Source organism: Buceros rhinoceros, unplaced genomic scaffold (genome assembly GCF_000710305.1).
Source record: "Buceros rhinoceros silvestris isolate BGI_N320 unplaced genomic scaffold, ASM71030v1 scaffold12492, whole genome shotgun sequence".
Taxonomy (NCBI): domain Eukaryota; kingdom Metazoa; phylum Chordata; class Aves; order Bucerotiformes; family Bucerotidae; genus Buceros; species Buceros rhinoceros.
In genome coordinates this window covers 8,435-31,785 of record NW_010398963.1, presented here as the reverse complement: position 1 = coordinate 31,785, position 23,351 = coordinate 8,435, and the positions used below count along the sequence as shown (strand labels likewise).

Below are 23,351 nucleotides of genomic sequence, written 5' to 3'. Positions count from 1 at the left end.
AAGGGGATAACTTTTTCTCCCCCCCCTTCCCCCCCCCCCCTTTTTCTTTTTTTGATGGTAGGATGGATAGCAGCATGTCTATGTTTGCCAAATAGCTCTCTGAAGCTACAGTTTGGGCATAAGCTGAGTTGCTTAATTGGTCGTAAAGCTGAACAATTGCTTTGGCTCTTCTTCAGAGTTGCAGCCACAGAAGAAGCAAAGGAAGAGATGATAGGAGGGAAACCCTGTCCTTTCCCTAATGGCCTGCTCCCGGTATTGTAGTGAGGCAAGCATGTTACACTTAATTTTAAAGACAACAGTTCTTTCACATGCAGCTATTAATAGATCCTCCATATGTTGCAATGATGTTTTTTTCCTGTTTAGCTTCCATAAAACAGTGTTACTTTTTTTTTTGCACGTAATGAAGGAAGATGTTGAACTGACTTGTAATGTTTCCTAGGGCGTACTTCTCTATGCTCCTGAAAAAGGTGAAGAGGGGGTAATGGGCTTCCCAGGACAAAGGGTAAGTCACTCATTAACGATCAAATTCACAAAGCTGAATGTGTAAATCCAAGCTGAGAAGTTCAGGAATGAAACACAGATTTACAAACTATAGAAAGGATAGTTCTTCACTCCATCATCTCTGAACTGCCTGATATCGGAAAGCTAAAAGGCCACTTTGTAATGGTAGTGGGAGACAGGCCCTACGGGAATCACAGATATGCCTATACCATCACTGGGAAGCCTCGTGCATCTCTAAGACCTAAAGCTGGGCTCACTAACCACAGCTGCTGTCCTGATCCTCAGCACAGACTGTATTTCACTGTTTCCATCTTAGCTCTCTTCAGACTATGGTTAATAAACATCAGTTTGTCTCTGATTACTTGTGACTCCAGAAAAAAAGCTAATTTAATCACTACTACCTTGTAGCATCTATGGTTGCTTTGGGGAAGGGGTGGGGCAGTGTTTCTAAAGAGCTTAAACAGAGTGAGAACAGTACTCAGCATACTCATTTTTTTTTAAATCTCAGCCATCTTTTGAATCTTGATGGACAATTTACAGCATATAGATTAGGGGATAAAAATCAAATACCAGATAAGATTTCAGACCTGTTCTGTTTGCACAATACATGAATCTCATTGAAAAAGTATCCTAACTCTGTTAGTGTTAGAGTCTCAAGCCGTCAGATTTATTTTATCTAAGAAATAATAATGGTTCTTAACCATTAGGATGTTATGATGTAACTTTATTTTGCTAATTTTATTGTGCCATCATAGGGACTGCCTGGCATCAATGGTTTTCCAGGACTCAGTGGAGAAAGAGTGAGTATTTCCTGTAAGACTGCTGTTTCTAACACACATGTAGACAATCTGTCTGAAAAGTAAACTACAGAGGACTATTTCTGCCTGTACTTACAGCAGCTATAGTCTCACAAGTACTGGATTCATACATTATTGTAATTTTGGGTCCGTTATTTTTCTTATCAGTGAGGGAAGAAAAAAATCCCTATAATTAAACCATGATTTCTGTGATTTTCTTACTACATGCAGAAACTTATTTTTTTAACAGCTTTCTACAAATGTATGGTTAAGAGGTATGGTTATCTTGAACATCACAAAAGAAGAAGACGATAAGGAAACTGATAAATATACCCATTAAATCTCTGTCCCCATGGAAACACACCCAAATATTTAGAACAGCATTGTTGCAGAGGGAGAAGAGCTCATACTTTCTGTTTGGTCTCAGAAAAGGGCTTCCTCAAACAGCATTAGAAATCACTTCCATGAGGTATTCAAACAGCTGTGGGATGCATGACTTTTCCACGCTTCTCTATCCTTAGTTTTTTAAGGATTTGTCCTGCCACCAAGGCATAACAGTAATAACATGAAGCACATGGGACATAAAAGTACCTGAAACGTGAAAAGCAACATTTTCACAGCTATTTGGTCTGATCACAAAACCTGCTGGAGTGGAAGCAAATACGCTATCAGTAATTCATGCATGGAGAGGCTGATGCAAAACCCATTAAAGCCCACTGGTTGACCTTAACGTCATAAATGGTCATAAATGGTCAGCAGCTTCCCCTTCTTGAGGGTGAACCTTGGTAACAATTTTAGCAGAAGGTGCATTGGTTTGGACAGAGTATCATTGTATAACGTGTGTATGAAAGGGGACAGCCTAGTCGATGTGCAACCTCATTTTTGTTGATTTTTGAGTGATTTGATTCTTAAGAAAGAAAGAAGGGTGATTAAGTCCTGCCTGCACAAAGATGAAGTGCAGTTAGTTAGGAAGCTGCTGGCTTCACTTTCAGACCACCAGCTCCACCTAGAGTAAAGAGATTACACTTGACACTGAAGAGGCTCATTTTCTGATTGTGGTATGTACAATTGCCATTATAGAAAGGTCTCTGAAGCGATCGGTCCAGTTTGTGGCATCTTGCTGAGAGCTGTGGTGGTTTTAGTGCTTCAAAACTGCCTAAGTGATTCACAGAGCTGCTTATTAACATTCAAGTTCTGTGTAGGAGTTGTACCCACTGTGAAACTTGGGAGATGCTGAATTTTTAAAAAGCTGGCTAATAATCTAACTAGTGTGAATCATAGAAATCTACTGGTTTCAGGGAAACTGTGTTGATACCAGTTGATGATCTGGCCACTGTTTCTACTAAAAAATGACCTTTTTAACACTAGTCTTTTTTCAGAGTACATACAGACATTTTCTACAGAGAGCAAAAGTTGTCAAAGTGATGAGTAAAGCACACAGAGGAGAGCATCTCTTCTGTATCAGCATCACTGAAATCTGCACTTTTCTCTGTGCAGCCCCAGCAGCTGAAATGCCCTCTCGTGGATAGGATGATCTGTGTTTTACCACATGAGTTTTCATCCATGTGCTTTGGATTTCAAACCTTTTAAAAGAATGAAGTGGGCAGGACCTTAAATATTACAACATTTGCTGGGATAGGGATGGAAGATTTTATCTGGGATACTACATGCCCAGGGGTGGGAGAGTCGGATGAAGGCGCCTTCAGGGCTGGTCCTGAGTTCTTCTCATTCAGCTGGGAAACCCCTCTTTGGCCCAACTGTGTCCAGAGGCATGGAAAACAGCAAAAAGGACCTGTGCACTTCAGCACTATTTCACTGCTCGCTGTTTCCATTCCAGTGAAAATACGTCCACTGGTAATGATTCAGGCTCGTTTAGACTTCTTGCAGTAGACTGGTGTGTCCTGACTGCCCACGTGTCTCAGGGTCAACTGGCATGGAGGAGACCCCCTTTCTCCTCCTCCACCCGCAGCCTCCATGAGACGGTGTGAGTGTAGGTGCTCCTTTCATCTGCATCACTGCCAGGGCTGACAGTGTCTACACCACAGTGGGGCTCTCTGGTCTTTGATGGGAGGCTTGGACCAAGAGATGGAACATCAAAACACAAGGAGACTTAATGGTATTACCCAAATTACTACACTCCAGGGAGACAAACTGCTCAGCTCTGTTGCATAGTTTTCACACTAACATTGGAGGAAGCCAGCTGTTCCAGACAAAATTATTTTATTCTCTCTCTGACAAAGGAAAAATCAATCATTTTTATGTGTATTACAGGGTTTTCCAGGATTTGATGGTCCACCAGGTGGCTATGGTTCTAGGGGAAACAAGGTACCGCTTTACTTCCATTTGCTAGAAGCAATAAGCTTTCTTTTCTGTAATGTAGTAACAGTTGTGTTTGTTGTCATTGTATAACCAGTTACGTGGTTTGTTAATTTGAAATCTCTGATATTTCTTAAATGTCACATCAGTGCTTTTAAAAGTTTGGAGTTTTTATTTCATGGCATGCTTTTCCATTTTAAAAGAAATTCTCTAGAATAATGTGTTTAGATGTGATACTTGAAACTTCTGTTAACAGGGGGAGCCAGGCGAGATCGGTCCTCCAGGACCAGTTTCCTATATTCCTTCCCGCATCCCAAGGAAAGGTATGTCTTTTTTGCTTAAATTGCTTATCTTAGCTTACTACCTTCTACATAGATCAGAAGCATGAAATTCTGAGAATTCAACTCCTTAAAAAACTGGGGTTTGCTAAACTGTTCCAGAAGGAATAGTTGCCTTTCCAAGAGAGTGTCCTAATCACCTTAACACAGGCAGGTGGCTTCTTCGTCTCTCCTGCTATAGCTGGATTGCTATACAGAAGTCATCCATGCATTCCTGTGTCCATAGGGAAGAAACAAGCAAAAAAGTGTGACTTTTGTGGTCCAGTGAAAGGATGGATGGGAGAGACTGTCTTCTGTGTCCTGTTTCAGAGACTCTGGATAAAATACAGCAACAGCAGCTCAGCAGTCACAATTCTTATAATCTGATATGTAGAAAGAAAAAAATAACATTAAAACAACATTATAAAAGCCTTGGGGAATAGAAGAGGATTTTTTTTTTTTTTTTTAAATTGACAGATCTCCTTTGTGATCTTCACACTAGGCTTGTAGCACCCACTGTCAGCTGTGGTGGCTCTGGCTAGCCAGAATGGAAACACAGAGAAGGTGGTATCAGTTTGCCAAGGCCAAAATTATACCAGGCAAGGTGCCAGCAAACAGCAAGGATGATCACCTGCCATTGCCTCAGCCTGTGTCCTCACACTGTTGAGTTTACTAGTCTGGTGGAAAGCCAGAGAGTCTAATAATGAATGGTTCCCTTCCTCCCAGAGAAAGGGGCAGGAGGCCCAAAACATTGTTCAAATCACCCTGAACACCCTGCCAGGCTTTTAGGAGCAGGAGAGACTGAGTAGAGAGGAGGGAACGGGCAGGGGGCTGGACACACCATATGTCCTCCAGTATCATTGATCTTTGTCAAAAGCACGATACTTTCTGCAGACCACAGCTGGACCCAGGCAGATGGTTTTGGTACTGGGAAGCAGAGGAAAGCTCACATATCATACATATGTTATAATGACAACTTCTGGCAGGAAAAGGAGGGACTCTCCTCGGAGAGCTGGTCTTCTCTGCTTCCCAGGAGCAATGTAGCTTTAGCAGCATATTAGTAAGAGCCAAGAGATATTCTTCTTCCTGGACTGGTGGCAGCACACCATCCCTGTCACAGGCCCTGCTCAGCTGCCAAATGTTTGGGCTTTAGAATAACTTAGGCTTTTTGAGAAATCTCTCAGATATACTTCTTTATTCAGACTGAGGCAGCATGAAGTAGCAAGTTTTTGCATGTCTAAAGCTACCTTTAAGAAAAGGTAAGTTCTAATATTCTGAAGCCCTTTAAGTTCCTAATTTTTGGTTTTTAAGAGTTGAGCAATCTGCAGTGCATCACAAGTTGGCATTTGTGAGTGTTAAAAAGACACATCACACTAACATGTTTTGTGGAACTGGGAATGTCTTTCAGGTGCAAGAGGTGATCCAGGCTTACCAGGTGTTTCTGGACTACAGGGAGACCCAGGAGAGGAGGGTGATCGTGGGCTGCCTGGTCTTCCTGGATTCTCTGATGGTAATATCCCAGGAACCCATGTTCCAACAGCTTAACTTCATAGCAAAGTTGTGCTGATATTGGGTTGGCGTGGAGGAAATACATCTGTGGACCATGAAATAATGCAATGCAGAGTGGTAGATAACTGTGGGGGCAGAATCTGAGAGGAGCATTTTCCTCTGACCTTGCTGGGGCTCTGGCAAAATAACTGAAGCAGAGGTGATGATAGAGCCTTGCTTAAGTAACTCCTGTTGATTTGCCCAAGTGAAAAGTGCAGTTACCATTTTTGCTCTATGCTAAATATCTCCTTCTTTTCTTGCATGATAGATGTAGTGGAATGAACCTTCCCTTCTGGTACGTTACAGCTCTTTGAGCAGCGCCGTTAATAAATGGATGAATTGTCTGCCCTGTTTCTCTTTCAGAGGATGGGGATAAGCCAGGCTTACCTGGAGAAATGGGACCAAAAGGCGAAAAAGGTGAAGAAGGATCTCCTGCTTATCAGGCAGGCCAACCTGGGTTTCCAGGCAAGCATGGCACAACAGGACTCCGTGGTCCACCTGGTCCCCCCGGATCCCCTGGTAAGTGCATGAAGAGGGATGACAAGAACTCACAGGAACATCTTCGCTTATTTTAAAGATAGCTGTGGCAAGGCAAAGTGAGAAAGTAGATTGAGACAATGAAACAAAATGAGTGACAGAGAGGACAGACAGGGGAGAAGTGTCACATGCTCATCAATAAAGGAAAGGTTTGCATGTTTTTTAGACATTCCTTGCAACATTTGAGAGAAAAGAAGGTCTGTTTTGATCTGCAGGAGGGATATGAGTGTCAGGAAGTGTCTGAGAACTGGATTTCTTCCTTAGTCTGGAGAACAGAAAGCTTTCTTCCCCTGTCTCTCAGCAGGTCATAGGGAAAATGAAACCAGATTCTTCACTAAGGAGCACAGCAATAGGACAAGAAGCAATGGTCATGAGCTGCAACAAAGGAAGTTCTGCTTAGATATTAGGGAAACATTTCTCACTGTGAGGGTGGTCAGATGCTGAAACAGGTTGCCCATAGAGGTTGTAGACTCTCCATCTTTGCAGATATTTAGTACGCTGGCCGAGGCCCTGAGCAACTTTCTGTGACTTTGAGGTTGGCCCTACTTTGAACAGAGTTGGACCAGGTGGCCTACAGAGGCCACTTCTGACTGAGATTGTGCTGTGCCTTTGTGAAAAGCACCACACTACAGTGCAAGAGCAGGAGTGGAGAACACGATATGCAAGACATGACCCAGAGCAGGCAGTCTGTCATACTGCAAAGTAGGTTGTGCTGAGAGAGAGAAACAAAGGAATTCAGGGTGAGAGAGAGCAAAGAATGGAAGGGATCATCTGCCACAGCAGGTGGAAGTTACTGAGAATGGGTATGGGAAGCTGTGAGAAGAGGGAGAGAGGAAGAGAGCAGGGGATAGATAACGACAGGCTGGGTTAGACAGTAAATGGCATTAGGAGAAACAGAAAAGGTCAGATGCAGTGCACCTCAAAAGAATAGGGAGGAAAGAGAAGAAAAGTAGATCTGCAGTAGCTTAATGTATATTTTCATTTAATTACACTTCTAGGTGGTCTCTTTGGATTAAAAGGACAGGAGGGAGCGCCAGGTAGATTTGGCATACAAGGTTTTCCTGGGCCAAGGGGACAAAAAGGTCCTAAGGGTAAGTTATAACAGATAACTTGATCAATGATCTGCTGTTCTGCATTGTGTAAAGGTCCCATTGTATTCAGTCTGACTTTACTGAACGATAGCGTGTTGACGGGTGGATGAATTTGATCAGGGATTAACACAACAAAGAAACATGGTGTTAGTTTCTTGTAAGAAAAAAAAAGTACTTTTCTGAATTATTTGAGAAACTACTCAAGTATTATCAAGTCTTTATATAAAATGGATACAGCTGAACATCTGTTTGTTGTGACAGGGAGTTCTTCTCTTTCCAATCCTTTCCTTAGGTGAAGAAGGGGATTGCAGCGAATGCCTTCTGAGTGAAGAAATGAGAAGGGGGTCTGCTGGCCCCCCTGGCCCTCCTGGCTTTCCAGGAACCCCTGGCCAGGCTGGGAGGAAAGGAGAACCTGGTGATCAAGGGCCACATGGTAATCCTGGCTACCCTGGGGCAAAAGTGAGATACTTGTTTTTTATTACATAGTTTTATATGCCTACTAGAAAAACAAAAAAAGCCATTCTCTATGGAAAACCAATGAAAAGTACAATTTATTTCTTTCTGTGCCACTTCAATAGCTTTCAGATTACTATCTACAAAATACTGAAAGCCAAAAATTGCTAAGATGGGGTGAATATAGGATGTTTTGGGAAGAGCAAAAGATTTCCATATAATCCAAAGTTCACTTTCCATTTAAACAAAGCTGGTTCGTCAGAACCCTTCCAAGCAGCTGCAGTACTGCGTATGATCTGACCGTCTAGAAGGGTAACAGTTCCGGTAGTAACTTCAGGTTGTTGCTAATAAGATGCATATGTCAAATGATGAGATGTAAGGTTCCTAAAAACCATCACTCAAGAACCCTGAGAAAAGGGCTTTGCTTGTAATTGCTTATTTGTTATTTACACTTTGTTGTACTGTGTTGTACCATGTTGCTGTACTGTGTGGTATGCTGACTGCATCATAGTTCCTCACAGTGAGAACTGAATTCAGGAAGTCATATCTCTCAAGATTTTAGAACAAAATTCTTGTAAAGCTGACCCAAAACTGAGTTTGTTTATGCAAAGATGTAAGAGCAAAGATAATGTTTTCAGTTAGTGCTTTAGGCTCTTCTGAACCAAATTCCCTCACAACTAGCTGATGTTTGGGATTTTTTTAGAATTTAATTAAAGTAAACTTTTACTTCATTGTGGTTGTCAAAAAGAGGCAAGAAATTTTTTTTCCTGAAAATTCAAAATGCTTTTATGAAAAATTCTACTTTCTAGAAGTCATGAAAAAATTGAGAGAAGTATTTTCAGAAACTTCAGTTAGAATTCTGCAAGTTCTGCAAGGTTTTTTTGCCTTTGAAATTAAGAATTTCAGTGTCTTCATCCCAGAATTTAAGTTGCTGTAAAACAAACAGTAGTAAAGGCATATACAGACATAGCACAGCATAGCAAAATATCTCTGAGCAGCAAAGCCTTGACTTTATCTCAGCTTTTGTCTGCCACAAAAAAAATAGCAATGTGAACATCATACTATTAATGCAGCATTGCTGCTAAAGATTTCTGCAGTTATATGGTCAGTGAGATAATTCAGTATTATATCAAGTTCCTGAGTTTTCTTTTGGCCTGCAGAAAGCAATGTCCAAAAGAAATATCTTTACCCTGGTGTATAGATGACCATTAAGATGCAGTTTGCAAATATGGCCCGGGTAAAGCAGGATCCTTATACTCAGATCTGATCTGCCCCTTCAGACTCACAGAAGTGTGAACTTGTATTGTTGAGATGATCTGCAGCTGAGATACAGCTTCCACACATGTTTTCACCCAAGAAAATCTTGGAGAATGTCAGTAAAAGGCAGTGATGCAAAAGACACCCTTTTGAATAAGGTATAGGGCAGGATTATTTAAAGAGAAAAAAAAAAAAAGCATCCAGTACATCCCTTTCATTCTGTGTCTGCCCTGTTTTAAATAAGTGATGGGGAAGGATTTTTTAAAAAAAAAAAAAAAAAAAGCATCCAGTACATCCCTTTCATTCTGTGTCTGCCCTGGAATTCAGGAAGAGGAGGCTAAGGAAAACCTGACGTGTGGCTTATTATTCATATCATTATATCATTATATTTATTCATAAATATAATATTCAGAACTACAGCTAACTGGCATAAAATAGTCAATGGTAAATGAGTCTGTAACCCCTGGGCCTGGGCATCTACCGAAGGCTCTTGGCCAGAAGCTAGCAATACCTCTTTCAGATGGGCTATTCAGGAGGAGGATTCGGCATTATGCCAAGGGGTCAGGAACGACAGAGACTGGTCTTCAGCTTCACCACAGTTTGCCTTTGCAAGAGAGGAAGTCTCCCTCCTTGGAGGTTTTCAGAGCCTGAGCAACTTCCTCTAGCTCCAAGTGCTGGGTTGGACCAGGGACCTCCAGCTCTCCCTTCTGACCAAAACCTTTCCCACAGATCTGTGGTTTGGGACAGCTCACTTAATCACTCTGCCCCCAAGTTCTAGTCTCTGGTAAATGAAGACGGTGCTGATTTCAGCCCACGACAGTGTTGTGAATCACAATCCACTGCCAGCTATGAGGCTGTCCTCTTTTGTAGTACTGGGCACAAGGAGCTGCAGGTCAATATAACCCTGAGTTTTGTTTCCATGGTGCCAAATTGTTGTTTACAGCATTTTCTGTAGTGGCTAACACTGAGTAATTTGCCAGGTTCTCTCCAATGCAGTTCTGCAGCTGCAGTCATCTACAGGACTCTAGCTCATGGAAAGCCACAGCTCTCACAATGCAATCCTCGTGCAGAAGCTCCCCTACCAAGACACATAGACTTTGGTCCTAGTTAGAGCATATTAATAAAGGTTCAGGCACAAGAATGGGATTAATGGAGAGGAAATCATTCATAGAAAGTAACAGGAAAGCAGTACATTTAAGGAGGATTTTTTTTTTTTAAGCAAGACAGTGGAAGTGCGAATCATTATATTTATTTCTTAAGTGGTTCTGTTTCCTTTTTTTTTTTTTTTTGCTGTTTATTTAACACCAGGGATTTTCGGGTCCAGCTGGATTTCCTGGACCAAAAGGAGAAAAGGGAGATTCTTTATACATAACTACTAAAGGTAAAAATTAATATCAATATCACATATATTTTGCTATTATTTATACCTTTCATGAGAGATTGGTCTCACAATGAAAGGTCTTCTCTAGGCACCAAAGGAATTCGAGGAGATCCCGGGCTGCCTGGTATCAGGGGTGAAGATGGTTTCCCAGGCAGAGATGGATTAGATGGTTTGCTGGGACAGCCTGGCCTTCCAGTAAGTAGCAAATACATCTAAATCATTTCCACCACACTCAATTGCTAATGCACTTAATTCTGAGGGGTTATGATCACCAGGCTATCCCTCTCTCACAGATAATGATGCACCTAGACTGGCTTTGCTGGTTATTGTTATATTGAACGTTATGTTTACTCCCTGGGTCTTTAGAACAATCTTCCACTTTTATTTCTTGTTTAAACAACTAAGTAGTCATGCATAACCCATTTAGGCTATCTACTTATTACTGCTTAGTTTGTGATAATTAATTTTGTTTATTAGTGACTCCTAACATTGTCTAAGAGAGGTCCTGTGTGACCGAGCTTCAACAGCTTTGTTAGAACTAACTTAAAAGCAAAATTTACTACAGTTTTACATCTTCAAAATGTAGGTTGTGTCATCATATATATGTTTGGTATCACCTCACCTAACTGCAGGCACCTAGAAATTAGACATGTAGTCTTAGTTCATTTTCTAAGCTCCTTCTGCAGGCAAAATTTAAATCTCTTGCAAAAGGAATTCATCTTGCCCATCATAAATGCAGTTCAGGTTCACTGGGATCTCTTTCATCATGTTTGAAGGTGGCCCAGAGCCATACCATCCAATCTGGACCATAGTGCTTTTTACTACCAGTAAAGATGGTACTTTGTATTACTTCTGAGGATGGAAACGTTTCCTAGTAATGCTTGTAAGATGTTGATTCAGTAGCGTAGAAATACCACTACTGTAATCAAGTGTTTCCTCACTAGAGGAACAGACGAAGAAAACATCTGCCTATTTAGGCGTGATTTTATGTCAGCTTTTCTCACGATCTCAGAAGTAAATGCCACACTAGAACACCTCTTAACAAAGCATGTGGGTTTCCCCAAAACCATTTGCAGCTTTTTAGAAAGGTCAGTAAGCCTCTCCACAGCAGGGATTCATATTGCCCAAGTGTCGTTCATGGGGAACGCTTCCTCTAAGAGTGCTCCTCTCATGCCTTTTCTGCTATGGAGTCTGAACCAAAGTCAGATTATTCCAAATATAGTTTATTTGCAAGGTTGATTTAAAGAGCTGGAATGTAACAGTTGCAGAATTCCTGCCTAGAAGATGTTATTCCTGGGAGTAGTTCAGCTGTTTGAGTTTTGTTTGTTTCTCAGCAAAGTCAGGAGTGACCACCTCCATTTACTTCCCACAGGGTGATAGTATCCGAGGTTTCCCTGGTGATCCTGGTTATCCAGGTGAATTAGGTCCAAAGGGCTTTCCAGGAGAAGCAGGCCTGCCAGGTGAAGGATTTCCTGGTTCAAAAGGGTTCCGGGGTCCTCCAGGTGACCGTGGACAAGACGGAAACCCAGGACCTCCAGGTCTGCCTGGTCTGCCAGGAGAGCCTGGCCAACTAGGTAAGAGCCATCACCCTGTCTTAAATCACTGCACACTGTTGAAAAGGCAGCATTTGGCGGGGGGTTGTTTGGGTAAAAAGAAATGGGTTGTATTAGTTGTCCAGAAATCTTAAAGAAGGAAATACTTCAAAAGTCCCAGTAGTTTCATGTCAGGTATTGCAGTAGCATGTTAATGCCAGCAAGTAAGATCTTTCAGACAGCAAGCAGTTGGAGACAATGGAGCAATGGCCTGCCATTAAAGTGCTCAAAGTGGTTTTGTCTGGTTTCTCCATCCAACATAATTTTGTTGTATCTATCTTTCAGAACTCTTCATAGCACCTCTGCAGCTTTCCAAGAAGAATGCCAGGGCTACATTCACAAAAGCTCAGGCTCAGATTTATTGCTCGACTTCAGGATGCCTGTTAGAATATTCGAGTCAGAGCAGGCATCTGCCAATCCTACACAGTGCATGGGAGATAGAGTCTCCTAACTCTGACAGGGTTAGGTGTTAGGCCTGGATCTACAGAGTTCCAGTATGTTATAGCACATAGTTTGTGTTGTATGTATGCAAATACCTGAAGTATACATTATGAGTATACTTACATGTATCTTAAGTATAAGAATACATTATCTGATGTTGTAGTAGACATTTTTATCTGAATTGAGAGCATTTTTACAATTTTTCTCTTTTAAATAATGTATTTTTCCTGTTTTTTGCTCACAGACTGCGGGCAGGTCATTGAAGACTTTTCTAGAGGAGATGGAACTGAGCCAATATGGTCAGGTACTGTACATAAAAATGCCTTGAATATATTTTAATATTTAGTCTTATACTGCTTTTATAGCTTGATACTTTCTTTCTTACGACTGTTTTTGATGCTCTTGATTGTAAAGTATTTGAACACTTATTTGAACTTCAGGGCACAAGTAACCATGCATATACTGTATATAGCTCTAAAGTAATTTAATTAAATTGAACATATTCCAAAATAATTGCAGTTTTAGCTCTGCAGTTCAGAAATTCTTTATTTCATTGCTCCTGTGATAAAATAATGATTAGCATGCAGTCTATAATAAAAGCCCCTGAAATTAGATGCCCAAGAAAATTTAAGCAACTTGTTAACGAAGAACTTTCAGTGAAGATTTTACATATAAAGAAAAAACCCCTTCATTTGTACCAAAACATGACTTGATTACTTCAGGGGTATAAATTGCCCACAGGGAAACTAAGTGTCTCTTTTATTCTGAAAAATACAGTCTTCCATGAGGTTGGACTACTCTTCCCATAGTGGTTGAACTGTAGCATCCCCCGTGGCCCATGTAAAATAAGCAGAAGAGTAGCTCTTGGATTGGAGCTCAGCTTGAGTGCTCTCCTGAAAATGCCACCCTTAACCTATTTTTTAATGAAGAATAAAACTTTTTTTAAAATTAGGGGTTTGCCTGTTAATTTCATTCACCTCCTTTAATGATGTTGTCTCAACCGCAGTGCAGAGCTGACGAGAGGCAGCACATGAGCACATATGATGCAACTAACCCTCTCTGTTTGCAGGTGCGGGCTGTGTGAGGCCACCACAGGGGTCCCAAGGCAAGCCAGGACTGCCAGGAACCACAGGTAACATCTCGCCTTTACCTTTGTTTCCCACATACACTACATTCTGAGAGAGATCTTGCCAGATCGATTAAAGTTTAGCCTTAGCAGGCAGCGAGTTGTAGAAATGACAAGAGAGGACAGTGTTCACTCGAAGCCAGCAGAGAGATCTAAGCAGTGTGCAGCCCACGTGGCTGCACTGCTCCTGAGCTAATTCTGCTTTTTCTAATGAGTATCAACCATGAAACCAGACAGAAATGACAGCCCGTTGGCTATTCTCCACATGCAAGTAAGTGAGAGTATACAGAGAGAGTCTACAAGTTTGTTAGCAGAGAGTATACCCAGAGCTGACTGAACACCTCACAAGGAAAATCCTGTCCTCTGGGAGCAAGCTGATAAAAGGTTGCGATGGATGACAGTGGAAAATCCTTCTTACTATTCTTCATGTGATACACAGAGCACCTTCAGCAAGTGTGACCCTTAAAACTTTAACGTGGCTCAGTGTACTGGGCCAGGTTGTCTGACGCAGTGCAGTTGCGCTGTCTGTATAGCCATGCACACCTTTCTTGCAGGTGGAGAGGTCAGCTCACCTCACCACCAGCAGAACTGGTCCACTCTAGCCCAGAGGGAACGTCTGGTTATCCTGGGCCTTCCCAGCACTGAAGGTTCCCCACCCCTCCAAAAGGAAGAGGAAGAGAAGGTGGGGACAGGGTCTGAAGGACTGTGTGAGAGGGAAGTGAGAGAAAGACAAGTTGTGCTGAGTGGTCATAAAGACTGACCTTGAAAAGGGAACCTCTGACCAGCACTGATAGTTCCTATAAGGTTATGTGATCCCAGCCTAAGCAATAAAGCTGTTTTTCAGTAAAACCTCATCACCAGCTGGCAAAAGTACTAACAAAAAACATAACTGGGTCCTTCAGAGTCTGGGAAATGCAAAATTCTTGACGCACCCGTTCTGTGCCCTCTGTACTTTAGCCAAGGTCAGGAATTTGGACTATAAATTTTAAGGTCAAGCTTTTTTTTTTTTCCCAACACAAGGTTTATTATGGCATGCATGGATTGATGGATTGATGAATGAATCACAGACTAAAGGATCTTAAAAGGGAGCATTTAATCTCTGTTGAAATACGATGTGGATCTCTGACCTATGTTTCCTTAGTCCTAATGCCTTGGCTTTGTTGTTAAGATCAATGCTTCTGAAGGTTGTATTCTTTGCCATCTTTTTTTTTTTTTTCCTGAGTATGATTTGTTTATTCTTTCATTCATATGAGCCTGAAGGTTTTTTCTTCCAGTGAATATAGTGAGATTTAACTCCTAGCTGTAAGACTGCTATAACATAAGTGAAGCTGGTTTTGTGTGGTTTATATTTTGTACTCTTGGATAGCTCTTTAACAAATCTTTCTCTGTCTTTGCCAGCTTTTCTGTTTTAGTAATTTTAAGATGTTTTGCATCCCTTCGCTCCAAAAACTGGAAAAGGCTCCTTGCTGAGCTTTGTAGCTGCCTTTCAACCTGAGGCATTTCTGGATCTGGAAACCCACGAGTAACAGAACACGTTTTACAATTCTCTGCAGCTTTTTGTTTCTGTAGCTGTGTCAATCTACTTTCCAAGAGCATCATGCCTACTCACATTCTGTGGATTGACACGAAAGCAGCAACACCTCCTTTACACTGTTTTCATTGTCTGCTTAGAGCGATGTAGTTTTGTCCACAAGACTGGATGGAGTTCTGCTATAGACAATCAAGTCTCTCAGTGTCCTAGGTGGTGATGACACCCGATATATCAAGCAAGCAGCCATCTATGGTCTCACACCCTCACGTCCTTGTGTTCCTTTGATATTCCTGGTAATACACACAGCCTGCCCTAAGTCACATTCTGGTTATTCAGTAGTCTCAAGACCTGTGTGATCACTGTTGAATAAAATGTTTAAGTTATTTTCTGTTTCAAATGGACAGCTAAAGCACTTGCAGACTAAATATTGGTCTAAAATAAAAATCTTTTCTTACTCCTGTTTGGCATAACATGTTAACAGCAGCTACCATCGCATGAGTTACTGAAATAAGTGGCAATTTCAGTGGTTGCATTCTCCATCTGTCACCTTCTTTCTTTAACATGGCTTTTTAATTAGTGCAATACTGAATAGAATGAATGAAAGACAGTTATTACAGATGGGAAACAAGACCAAGATGCTATTTGGGTAAAAGGCACGTGGGAATTTTTCAATGAGACCTGAAAGCATAGGATTTTTCCTTTTAATTGCTTTCTGAGAAGTTATTGTTGGGAGAGAACAACAGTCCTGTACCACACTGGAAAAATACTATTCGCGTTGCATTGGCTGTTTATGTGCACCTTATTTGTGGTCTTTTTGAAGGTTTCCTTCTCCCCTTCACAAATAACAGCTGCAATTGTGAAAGATCATGGTTAATTAGTGGAAATTCAGAAAACTGAAGTGGAAAAAAAAGTATTAAAATTCAAGTGATATTTTCCTTGGTTTTTTATAGAAGGAGGTGGAGAGAAACTTGCTTTCAGTGTAATAAATAAATGAGTTGTAATTCATGGTGATGCTAAGCAACAACACTTAAAATATTAAAGCATGTTGTTGACCTTCAAGCTTGAGCTGGGAACTTAAAAGAGTCCGAGATGCTGGGGAGAGTAGGGAAACAAAGCATTCCACAGGAATTATTTTCAAAGAACTTTACAGAAAAACTTTGATCTTGGAATACAATGAATTAATGAGACTAATGTAGTAAAACTATTGCATGAAAATAATAAGTAAATAAGTAACAGAATTTTATAAAATGGTCAAGGGAATCCTACAAAATGCTTGCAGGTTTTGAGATGTTAAAAAACAGTAGTATTTGACCTTACTCAAATGTCAAATACTACATCACAAGGAAGCGAGGCCTTATTTTACCTGTCAGGAAATAACTCAATATGAACATGTGCCAGAGGAACTGGCACAGCCCTTCCTTTAGGACCAAAGCTACAGACCTGAACTGTTACAAATATATTAAGTAGGTAGTTAATTTGTATTCAGTTTCTAGGCTGATTAGATCTAACCTTTAGCGTTAGGTTTCTGTTTCATAGTTATCTAAACAAGTCTGCTCTTGTTCTGTGGTCAGTTTAGCACAGAAGGGAAAAATTTGTTCTTCTTACAGCATCTCTTCTGTGCCTGTTTCTTTTGAGCATTCTTCTTTGACATTGCCTTTTGACCTTAAGCTAAAAGCTTAATTTACAAAATATTAAAGTCTCCAGAAGTCTGTGAGACTAATTATTTTCATTCTACTAGTCTCCAGACCATTAGTTTTTAAGTCAGGTTAATCCATGTTTGTAAAAGCACTTAGCCTAGATTTTTGATCCATGCTTTGGGATCTTCTAAAGAGCTACAGTAAAGTCCCATTAAATTTTTTTTAAAGTTTCATCTTTGCATCTGGAAACACATCATGATGATATCTACCACTACATTTTCTTACATGTTTATTGCACATTGCTGTTTTGTTTGTTCAGACCATACTTTCTTACTTTATTTTACATAACTTAGGTGCAAAAGGTGCAAGAGGATTCCCAGGTGATCCGGGTCCAATGGGATTCCCAGGGCTAAATGGTACAAGAGGTGATCCAGGTCGGGAAGGATTCCCAGGTCCTCCAGGTATCTTGCAATAATTCATCGTTCTTTATATCCTTTTGACCTCTTTACTACAGTCACTGAAACAAAAAAACTCCAGATAAATCTTAACTTATCTTCCCTTCCCTGTTCAAACAATAAACTATTGTACAGAACTGCTACTTTTCCAATCCAAAAGGATCTCCCGCAACTTTTATAATGATGAAAAGTAACAGATGCCAACCATTTGAAGTATGCTTTATAGTGCAAAATTATAGATGTGACAGTAAAAAAATCATGAAGTTCATGTAGGAATAAAGAAATTCAATAAATTCAGATTCCAAATAAAACACACTCAGAATGAAGATGCGGAAAGGAAGAAAATACTAGTATTCGTATTTCTATTTAATTCTTTCCAGCCTTAGTATAAATTATGCTGGACATATAAAAGGCAGTGTACTAGCTACTCACCTTGCCCATAAGCATCTGTGTTTCCAGACACTGTTTTCAAATGTTCAGTGCATGTCATATTTTATGCTAGTCTGTAGTAAGTGCAGATTAATCCCAGCGCTTCTGTATCTCTCCAGAGGTACCAGCATGTCCAAGACACATCAATTAATTGCAAGTATAGTTGATCTATTCGTAGATAGTAAGTCAGGTGAGCCTAAAATAGTGCCACTGTACACACGTGTAAGCTGCAGTGGGGATGTTCATGGATCATCGGTCAATCCAGCAAGAGTTATTGCCACCACTTCTCTGTGGTTGACCAGGTTAATTCGGTCAGAGAAATAGGCACTGACTTTTTTCTGTATCACAATTCAGAAGCCATCGATGCAACTTAATTTAGCTGCTCTTCAGCAGTTTTCTCTATGAATCTGTTTTCCAAGTCCTAAATCCTCACACATACTGAAGTGTGCAAACATTCCCAAATCCAGGTGCTGCTTTGCCCTAAGGCAGTACGCAACCTGAAAGTATTCACTAGGCTCATCTACAGCATCTGTAGTAGCAAAAGAGAAAGCAAAAGAGAATGTTGATGCAAGTCCTGGTCAGCAGACAAGGGGTGCATCATAAAACATGGCTCTGTGCAGTACAGGGCAGGACCACGAGCCTGTACTTCCCCTGCTAAGTTCTACAAAGTGCTCTAAATGCAAAATTAGGGCTCCCAGACCATATGGCTCCCAGACCACAGGGTGGTCAGCACTCAGACCAATTTTGTGCAGTCTTCCATACTGTCTTTCACCACTGCTTGGTCCACCACAACTTCCAGTCCAGGTCCAGTTTCCCAGTCCACAAGAAGCCTTTTGCCTGTCGTTTGTGGTAACAGGTGCTTGTGTCCTTCCAGTCATTTACCAACAGAGTGGAGGACAAGGACAATGGTGCTCCTTCATCAAGCGCATGAAGCACTTGGCCTTGGCCCCTTAAGATGTGTGGGAAACAGCAACAGCAGTGACCTGGGCAACTCTCCCAGGTTTTCCCAGTTTACCAATATGGATTCACTCCTCATTTATTTTTCCAAATTTGACTCCCTGAAATGTCTTACCCCTGCTGTATATCCACTGAGGTTTTTGTGTACCAGAACTGTTCTGTTACTATAATATGTTTATAAAACGCTGCAATAGCCTTGTCAAAATAATCGCACAGAAATAATGGTGCTTGGAGCTGTGAATCTTTATCGCCTAGGCACCAGGTGTCCTGCTGGGTCACCTGTAACTTCTGCTGATTTCCACATTTGGTCAGATGTTCTTGTAAATGCTGTGTGGTTTAAAAACATTTACATAACACTTTGATTCTACAGGTTTCTGCTAAGAACTAGAGGAAATTACAATAATATAAAAGGCATTATGACGGTGTACCTAGGATTTGAACTCTAACATTTGTAGTGAACCTTGTGATGCCTGGTCTCTCTGTTATTTATAGGTTTTACTGGCCCCAGGGGAGACAGAGGCCCGAATGGTCTACCTGGACTGCAGGGACACCCAGGCCTTACAGGAAAACCCGGTGCTCCAGGAGCAACAGGACTGAAGGGCTTTCCTGGTGAAGCTTTAGGAGCATCAGCAGGTTCCCGAGGGGATATCGGGCTCCCCGGCTTCCCAGGGTTGAAAGGCATGCCAGGAGATCAAGGAATACCGGGAATTAGAGGTAACAGTTACTTTAAATAAAGAAATGTTTCAGTAAGAGTGTGATATGAATTTACCCAAATTATAGAGACTTGAGCATAGTATGAGATTGTGTCAGAACACATTGGAGGTACTGATGACTTTAGCATCAAATCCCAGTTCCTGATGATCTCCCATCCCTTGCTCCTTCAAACACCTTCTGGAGATCCATTGCTTATGACCAGCAATCCTTCACATTGCGCTGGATTAAATCGGGGACAGGACGATACCCAAGAACCAGATTTTGCTCATCTTTGTTGTGTTCAGATGTACTGTTAATTTTTCCCACCGTCGTTAGGGGAATGCTGATGTAGTTATTATCCTGACTTTTCATTTCCATACTGCATAATACTGAGATTGTTTCCCACACCAGAAGGTGTTTGGATAATACCTTTGCTTTGCAGAATAGCACATTGCACAAATGTAGAATTTGTAAATTTTAACTAAGAGGACATAGTGTTTAGTATGTGTTAATAAGCCATTTTACCTGGTCAGTCTTTGGGCACTCAGGACCGAGAAAAAGATAACATTGTACACTTATTCATAACTTCAAGGTGTTCATTCTGTTTCATTATTTCACAGAGCTTAAAAAAACATGCTAAATACCCTATGGAAAACAGAAAACCATAGTTTTTCTACAAAGTCTGACTTTATCACTCTGAATTTCGTGGACAACTTTCAAAAGCACATGTGGGAATTAAGCATCCCCTGCAGTTTCAGTAGCATCTGGACACACAGTTATATTTAGGACTCCTGATTACCCCCTTGCTGTGTTGTGGGAGAAAGGAGCAGTAACTGTGTGACTAGCTCAAAGCAAGGAGGTACATGACAGGAAACTGTTTTGGAGACTCATCTCATGATTTTCAACACAAATACAAAAAAAAAAAAAAAACAAAAAAACATCAGCTTACGTATGTTATTTGAAGTAAGGAGAGCTGGTTTGACCTTCAGTAGAGCCCCAGAGTGAAGGAAATGGAATGCAGTCAACTCTATGGAACTTGTGAGTTTGAGAAAAGGCAGAAAACATGAGTATCACCTCTAAAAAGTGGAAGAAATTAAAGTTAAAACATGGATTGAAAAGGGAAAAAAGCATGTCTGTGAAGATAAATTTTCAGTTATGACAAAAAATAATTACAGTGAAAAGAAAAAGCATTACTAATTTGTCTGTTCTTCATTTATTTTGCAATTCTGGCAGAATGGCTCCAAAAAAACGCATGTGAAATTTTGTATGAGCCAAATATTTTTTTTTGTTTACTTAATATGAAGTGGCTAGTGATTCCTTTATACCTTCTATGCCACTTAACCTACTAGCCTCTCAGAATAGAGAGCTACGGCCTGTGTTCTGTTTTTGAGCAAAATCACCTTGTGTGACCCCAGCTGTAAAGCACACTTAACTACAGTCAAAGAAATGGACCTACGGGGATGTAAAACCTGAATAAAGAGAAACAGATCCATTTGGCCTGGATTTTCAGTGCTGTGTATTTTTGAGTTTTTGTACACTGCTGCTTCTCCAGTCTGAACGCAAAGCAGGCATTACCTTTTAAATCTTGACACCCCGTTTGCTCTTACATCGTAGAGATGTACGTTTTCACCCAGTGAAACTCAACTCAACCAAGTCGAGTAGAATCAGGGCCTTTTTGCTTAGGAATTTGTATGAATCTTATAACAATTTATATGAGGTTTATAACAATGCCTTGTAATGACCTTAATTAAAAAATTCTGACAAAAACAGTAACACAAAACCAGAAACCACTGTATGCCTTAAATCTTTGCATTCCTTCCTATCAGATTTTAGAAAAGATATAGAGTCTTATTTCAGTGGTTTACTCTGCTGCTTGATTCAATTCTTGCAAAGATGTATGTGATAAAGAGATCAAAAGTAACAGAATTATTGGTTTAAAAGTGGAAGAGACCCGCTCCACCTGTATCCAGCTGCTGCCAAATTGTTTCCATTTATTTGAAGGAGCCAGTCAACCTTTCCAAGGCAAATATTGAGATCAGTACCAGTAAAGTAGATTAGTTTAAAAGCAGTGAGCAGTGTTTTAATTTGCTTTTCCTTTTCTCACTGAATTTTCAGAGGAAAAACATACCCTGAAAACCTAGCTCGTACACAGGAGTGATATGTAATAATAAGCCCTCATATATGTTCTGATATGTGATATGTAATAATAAGATCTCTTAGATGCTCTCTAATGCATGATTATGGTATTTTAGGAGCGGATGGTAGCCCTGGTTTGCCAGGACCAAAGGGAGATCCAGGGCCACAAGGTCTCCCTGGTTTGATGGGATTGCCAGGAACACCGGGAACACGTGGATTCCCAGGGGCACCGGGAAACCCTGGGCCAGGTGGCAGGCCTGGCCCTCAAGGACTTCTTGGTGAGGAAATATTGCTGTCCTGTGTCACTTCTCCTGACAGTTCTCTGTGGCTGGGCAACTGCGTGGTTTCCACAGTGGGAAGTTAAGCTTGAGGTTGTGGCACGTGCCATGCTTCAATCTCCAACCAGGAAAATTAATAGTGTAGAAAAGTAATAGTGCAGACACTGTGATTGCAAATTGTGGTGGTATCACAGGTGGGAAGTAGGGGTGACAATGGTCCCAACTGGCAGAGCTGTTGCTTTTCCTTCTGTAGCCACCTACCAAGACAGTTCAGAGCTTTCTGGGGGCAGACTGGGAGAAGGGAACTACCAAAACAGAGTAGTCTTACAAAAAAGGGGCTTAATTCTTAAATTAAAGGGGAGGAGAGTGTCCTGTCGGGAGTGGGAACCAAGCTGGTAGTGAGGCTGTTTTGCATTGATGAGTTGCTTTGTCTGTTCTTTCATGAAAAAAAATCTTACTTTTCCCCCCTCAGCGTGATGCTGGTAAGATCGCAGTTTACTCCCTCTTGAGCTACCGTGTGTGAAATCGTCATATATGTCCAAATGCTTTTTAATCTCTCTGTTTGCATGTTCACACGGCAGGTCCACCTGGTGCTAGGGGAGAAGTTGGTGAGCAAGGTTTTCCTGGCCCTGTGGGCCTGAAAGGTCTGGCTGGTGACAAAGGTGAAACAGGTTACCCGGGATTACAAGGTCTACCTGGTGTGATTGGTCCCCCTGGCATAAGCGGACTGGATGGCTTTCCAGGAGATAGAGGTGAGCTCTGGACAGCTGCTTTTAAAAAAGAATGTTTGCTTAAAGCTGTTCTGTGTTGAGGTGATGAACAGGACGTGTTCTCTGCTGGGCTACCTCTAACAGAAGAATTAGGGTCACGTGCCTAATATATTTCAAAATCACTGTCTGTTTTCCCCTGCATTGTGCTTGGTAAAATGCTAGCCTGTGACCTGCAGCCCTGTTTAGAAGGGCAATGGCTGTTTTATTTCTCCTTTTAAAAATATACAGGACACATATACACATATAGAGTATACTCCTTCCTCTCTCCAAAATTCTTTCCCTTGTCCCAGTCCCACTGGCTGTCAGTGAAATTGAAGAGATGTTTCCCCAAACGTTTGCTTTGAAGTTTTTTGAAGCTGGCAATTGTGTACTGAGCAGTGCCAGCCAGACACAAGACCTCAGTGTTGACATTTACAAGGATGTATGGATAATGTGAGATGCTCACTTGCCAGCCACAAAAATACTATGTATAGTGCAAGTTGTCTACATCACACTGGGAGGGTCAATAGGATTCAACTTCATGTGAAGCCAAGTTAAACCAAAAGGTGGGGTGCATACATAAAAATGCACGTTGCAATTTCATGAGTTGGAAAGATAGGACATTTTTCATAGGACAACTCTGGACTACTGATCAGCTCTCATTTGAAAGGAATGAAGATCCATTTTTTAGCATGACCCATGTAAAACAGCATCCTCTTGTTTAGAAAAGAGAAGTATGGGAATTTTTGGTGAGAAAGGGTCAGCCAGTCCAAGTATCCCTATGTGTAGAAGAATGGGCTGACTAAAAACCTTGCATGCAACTAGGTACCTTTCTCTAGCTTATCGTAGAAGAAGGGTTGAACTGGTCTTTCAGAAGAATCAGAGTTCTGGTCACAGTCACAACATCTACTCTTGGCCAGTTGAGGCAGTTCAGCATATCCTTGCTCTTCTTTACCTCTCAGAGAACTTGAGTACCTGTTCTAGAGCTGCAGATTGCCCTAAGCATCAAGGCACCCCAAAATAGATGCTGAAGATACTCCACTGAAGTTTTCATACCATTGTAGTCATGCGTTGCTGGTTCACATTTACTTAGTTTGCAGAAATCTGACTGAGGTGACAGTTCTCTTTC

General features: G+C 41.1%; 1 protein-coding gene across 1 annotated transcript in view; it reads left to right on the top strand.

Annotated features, from left to right (window-relative positions):
• The window catches only part of LOC104489176 (collagen alpha-2(IV) chain-like), a gene marked incomplete at both ends in the record, with an annotated part of 88,034 nt that overhangs the window by 56,645 nt on the left and 8,038 nt on the right, over positions 1 to 23,351 (top strand). Inside the window, 17 exons of the mRNA XM_010131304.1 lie at positions 440 to 502; positions 1,257 to 1,301; positions 3,570 to 3,623; positions 3,871 to 3,937; positions 5,340 to 5,441; positions 5,843 to 5,998; positions 7,015 to 7,107; positions 7,400 to 7,566; positions 10,126 to 10,198; positions 10,287 to 10,393; positions 11,571 to 11,772; positions 12,476 to 12,535; positions 13,301 to 13,363; positions 16,879 to 16,986; positions 18,859 to 19,080; positions 21,312 to 21,473; positions 22,055 to 22,225. Of these exons, the coding sequence (XP_010129606.1) occupies positions 440 to 502; positions 1,257 to 1,301; positions 3,570 to 3,623; positions 3,871 to 3,937; positions 5,340 to 5,441; positions 5,843 to 5,998; positions 7,015 to 7,107; positions 7,400 to 7,566; positions 10,126 to 10,198; positions 10,287 to 10,393; positions 11,571 to 11,772; positions 12,476 to 12,535; positions 13,301 to 13,363; positions 16,879 to 16,986; positions 18,859 to 19,080; positions 21,312 to 21,473; positions 22,055 to 22,225 (1,915 nt within the window). The remainder of the gene's footprint in view (positions 1 to 439; positions 503 to 1,256; positions 1,302 to 3,569; positions 3,624 to 3,870; positions 3,938 to 5,339; positions 5,442 to 5,842; positions 5,999 to 7,014; positions 7,108 to 7,399; positions 7,567 to 10,125; positions 10,199 to 10,286; positions 10,394 to 11,570; positions 11,773 to 12,475; positions 12,536 to 13,300; positions 13,364 to 16,878; positions 16,987 to 18,858; positions 19,081 to 21,311; positions 21,474 to 22,054; positions 22,226 to 23,351) is intronic.